At 38.5% G+C, this 5,123-nt stretch overlaps 1 protein-coding gene across 1 annotated transcript; it reads left to right on the top strand.

Moving 5' to 3' along the window:
* Window positions 1–531: 531 nt before the first annotated feature.
* LOC116115652 (putative disease resistance RPP13-like protein 1) lies at window positions 532–4,515 on the top strand. Its single transcript, XM_031401788.1, has one exon. It carries the CDS (start codon window positions 532–534, stop codon window positions 4,513–4,515), a length of 3,984 nt encoding a protein of 1,327 aa, XP_031257648.1.
* The last annotated feature ends 608 nt before the right edge of the window (window positions 4,516–5,123 follow it).

Genomic DNA, 5,123 nt, shown 5'->3' with positions numbered 1-5,123 from the left:
TTTAACGAGTATAGTGCGATCATTGTAATATGGTTTTTTTTTTTTTTTTTTCCTGAATGTCTCTAAATATATATTTAAAAAACTTGTAAGGTCGTGTCAGTACCATACTTGGTTCAAAGGTTCAATTGCAGTGTCCTAAAAAAATTCGATCACTGTTATTACTACAAGAAAATTACATACAAATTACTAACTAATTATCATCCTTCTCTTTCTTGATTGTTGCTCTTAATCTGATTATCTTCCTTCTCTGTATGAGAATTTTAATTCATTCTTATCATTTCTTCCTACGTAGTCAAAACCATGCCAGTGGGAGAAGTCTTTCTTGGTGCTTTTCTTCAGGTGTTGTTCGACAGATTGGCGCCGCGTAAGCTGTCGCTCTTTCCATGTGAAGATGGGATACGTTCAGAGTTGAAGCAGTGGAAGAGAAAGTTTTTAATGATCCAGGCAGTGCTCAACGATGCCGAGGAGAAGCAACTGACGAACGAGGCTGTGAAAACGTGGTTGGAAGATCTCCAAGACTTGGCATATGACATGGAGGACATACTGGATGAGTATGCCACTCAAGTTCTAGAGCGGGAATTGATGACAGAAGAATCGACGAACAGAATTGTTGATTATTTCTCTTCTTGGACTCCAAGTGCTCTGATTTCCCAGGCTGATATGAAGTCCAAGATAGAAGAGATAACTAGCCGTTTAGAAGATCTCTGTGAAGATAAGAATTATCTTGGTCTGAAAGAGATTGCTGGAGGCTCATCTACTGTTGCATGGCAAAGACCACCTAGTACATCTGTGCCAACTGAACCAGCAGTTATCGGAAGAGATACAGATAAAGCCAAGATACTTGAAATGGTGTTAAGCAATAAACAGAGTGGTGGCAGCTTTCATGTACTACCCATTGTTGGCCTAGGAGGAGTTGGCAAAACAACACTTGCTCGGGAGGTGTACAACGACAAGGCAGTGGCGGATTTCAATCCAAGAGCATGGGCATGTGTTTCGGATGACTTTGATGTTATGCGAATTTCCAAGGCAATTCTTGATTCAATCACTTCATCATCTTGTAGTCTACAGGACTTAAATGAAGTCCAGGTTCAGCTGAAAAACAAAGTAACTGGAAAAAAATTCCTCCTTGTATTAGATGATGTTTGGAGCAGAGATTATGGCTTGTGGGAAACTGTTAAGTCTCCCTTCATGGCTGGGGCACCAGGAAGTAGGATAATTGTGACCACACGCAACGTCGATGTAGCTTTAACAATGGGACAAAGTGAATATTTTAAGTTGGAACTTCTTTCAAATGATGATTGTTGGGGCATATTCGAGAAACATGTATCTGGGAGCACAGTTGCTGTTTCAGGCCAGAATTTGAATTCAATTCGTGATAAAGTTGTTGAGAAGTGCAGAGGGTTGCCGTTAGCAGCCAGGACTCTTGGGGGTCTTTTACGATCTAAGCAAAGATATGATGAGTGGGAAGATATATTGAACAGTAAATTATGGGATTTACCTGAAGAAAATGGCATTCTATCTGTTTTGAGACTAAGCTATCATCATCTTCCTTTGCATTTAAAAAGATGTTTTGTTTATTGTGCTATTTTTCCTAAGGATTATGAATTTATAGATGATGAACTTATTCTATTATGGATGGCAGAAGGTCTTATTCAACCATCTGAAAACAAGCATCTGGAAGACTTAGGTCATGAGTATTTTCGTGATTTACTTTCGAGGTCAATATTTCAACGATCAAGTATCAATAGTTCAAAATATATAATGCATGACCTTATCAATGATTTGGCTCAATGGATATCTGGAGAAACAAGTTTTAGATTGGAGGATGAATGCAGTCTCATGTCAATAAAAAGATTTGATAGAATTCGACACTCTTCTTACACATTTAGAGATTATGAAGTAAAAAAGAATTTTGAAGTTTTCCATAAAGTTGAGTCCCTGAGGACGTTACTGAGAATAGTCTTGCCACTGGGGTACGGAGGAAAAACTTACGTTCCTATGACAGTTTTTTTGAATTTATTGCCAAAGCTCAAAAAACTGAGAGCACTATCTTTAACATACTACCATATGATGGAACTACCCAACTCAATTGGAGATCTAAGACATCTAAGGTATATTAACCTTTCTGAAACCGAGATTAAATGTTTACCTGAGTCAACATGTTCACTGCTCAATTTACAAAGTTTGTTGTTGAGAAATTGTCGTTGTCTTGAGAGGTTGCCTTCACATGTGGGAAATTTGATCAATCTACGCCATTTTGATATTAGAGGGTCAATATTAATAAGGGAGATGCCATTGGGAGTGAAAAAGTTAAAATGTTTGAAGACACTGTCAAATTTTATTGTTGGTAAAGGAGGTATTGGATCTAGCTTGAAGGATTTGAAAAGCCTAAAGTTTCTTTGCGGAGAGCTCTGCATTTCACGTTTAGAGAATGCAGTGGATTGTCAAGACACAGCTGAGATGATGTTGTACGAGAAGAAGGACTTAGAAGTGTTGGTACTAGAATGGAGTTCATCTAATCCCTCAGAAGATGAAGCAGTGAAAATTGTTCTTGACATTTTACAACCTCATGAAAATCTCAAAGAGCTCACAATCACAAATTATGGCGGCCAAAAACTTTCATCTTGGATAGGAGATCCATCATTCTCCAACATGGTGGATTTGAAATTGGATGGATGTGAAAACTGCACAACCTTGCCTTCGCTAGCACTGATGGGCTCACTTCAAAACCTCACAATCAGATCGATGGGGAAAATAAAAAAGATAGGTGGTGAGATTTATGGAGAGGGTTGCTCAAAGTCTTTTCAATCGTTGTGGACTCTTTGTTTTGAGAATTTGCAAGAGTGGGAGCATTGGGACCCTGTAGAAGAAAATGACCATGTCCAAAGATTTCCTTGTCTGCAGAAGCTTTCAATTTATCAATGTCCTAAACTCTCTGGAAGATTACCCGATCATCTCCCTTTTTTGGATAATCTTGTGATTGATGAGTGTGAGCAGTTAGTGGTTTCATTTTCAAGCCTTCCAATGCTCAGATCTTTAGAAATAAATAGATGCAAAGGCATGGTTTGTTGTAGCCCTGTTGATTCAGAGGCCCTAAACCCCATGAGTACAGGTGGAGAATCAAACTTTCCAGTGTTTAGAAGTTGGTCAAGGGAGGGATTTCAGAAACTAGAACATCTATCTATTGTTGGCTGTGAAGAGCTCATACATTTATGGCCAAATAAGATTTGTACAGAGAATGCACCACAAGAGTTGAGTTGCTTCACCTTCCTTCAAGAGCTGCATTTAAAAGAGCTCCGGAATCTTGTTTCGTTTCCAGATGGGTTACTTTCAATCTTGAGCAGAGTTACTATCAGGCAATGTGACGCCTTAACATCCTTGCACGAGGGGTTGAAGCACAGCAATGCACATCTCAAGTACTTGGAGGTTTATGACTGTCCTTCTCTAACATTCATTGTGAGAGGCCGTTTGCCTTCATCTCTAAAAGAGCTTTCTATTATTAGATGTGAAAATTTGGTGTGCGTTTTGGATGATAGAGAAGATACTTGTACTTCTTCTCCATCTTCTTCTTATTCACTGGTACACAGGGACGACGTGGACAACACCAGCACATCTCTTCTCTGCAAATTAAGAATAGTGGAATGCCATTCTTTGACGCATTTATCCTCAACAGACCAGTTACCTTCAACACTTGTGGAGCTTTCTCTTGCAAACTGTTCAAGTCTCAGAACCTTGGGACAGTTATCAAAGAGACTTGTGTCCCTTTTTATTAACAACTGCCCAAAGTTAGAGTCTCTAGCATCTGGGAGTTTTGACTGTAACATGCCTACTGAGGTTCTTACAATCAAGGAATGTGAAAACCTTAAATCCATTCCGGAGGGCTTACACACTCTTTGCAAACTACGTTTTCTGATTATCAGTGATTGCCCAAGTCTTGTTTCGTTTCCAGAAGATGGGTTTCCTGACACTGATTTACTAGTAGAGATCTTTGGGTGTGAGAAACTACAAGCCCTACCTAGCCGCATGCACACCCTCAAATCTCTTCAAAAGCTATTCTTATTGCTTTGTCCTAATATCGAATCCATTACAGCAGAAGATTTCCCCTCAAACCTAAAATCACTTGCACTTCCTCTCAGTATCTACAAGCCGCTGGCTAAGTGTGGTTGGCACAAACTTACCTCTCTTAGAAGGCTCATAATTTTGGGATTATCTTTTCCAGAGGAGGAGATCATAGAAATAAAGTTTCCCACCTCTCTAATTGATCTGAGGATTTTTAATTTCTCGAAATTGAAATACCTATCTTCCAAAACTTTCCAAGTTCTTACATCTCTTGAATATTTGGGTTTCAATGATTGCCCAAATCTCACATCCTTGCCACATCTTCCATCCTCACTTTTGTGGCTATATATTTATAATTGTCCTTTAATAGAAAAACAGTGCAAAAGGAATGAAGGACAAGAATGGTCCAAGATAGTTCACATCCCTCGCGTTAGCGTAAATCATGAACTCATCTAAACTCTGGAAGAAGAAATGAGCTGAATCCGATACTAATTCCTTCCATCATTGTAATCAATTTAGGTACGTCAATTTTTGGCTCATAGAACAATTGTTATTATTGAGAGAATTTAGAGTTTTACAAAAATAGAGTGCGAATTAATAATTTTGTCACTTCATGCAGGGAGAAACTGAATAGTTTGAAACCTGGATGCAAAATGCCAACATTGCTATGGCAGTAGTAAGCTTTACCATATGTTTCTTAAGACAATTTTAAGTCACACTTCTGACTAATTAAAATTAATGAGAGAATTGGTTTTAGTATATTCATTTTGTTCATTTCTAGTAGTACCCTAAGCTCTTTAAGCACTGAGTTGATATCAAGCTTTGTGCTTTTCTTCTACCTAGTAATTCATGGAGCTTAATTTGGATGTGGAAGGCAATGATACACTATGTAGATTACAGAGCTTTGGAGGTGTTGGTGTTCAAATGTTGCAGTTTAGATTGCTAGAGTGTTACGGGAATATCGGTGAAGATTCTGTTGAAGCCTTTCAAAGGTTATGATTGTCCTTTGTAGAAAAAGGAGGGAAAAAAAAAAGCAGCAATCTACACGAGGAAGAATGGAGCTT

This window comes from Pistacia vera, unplaced genomic scaffold (genome assembly GCF_008641045.1).
Source record: "Pistacia vera cultivar Batoury unplaced genomic scaffold, PisVer_v2 Contig749, whole genome shotgun sequence".
Taxonomy (NCBI): Eukaryota; Viridiplantae; Streptophyta; class Magnoliopsida; order Sapindales; family Anacardiaceae; genus Pistacia; species Pistacia vera.
This window is presented reverse-complemented; position numbering and strand designations above follow the sequence as displayed.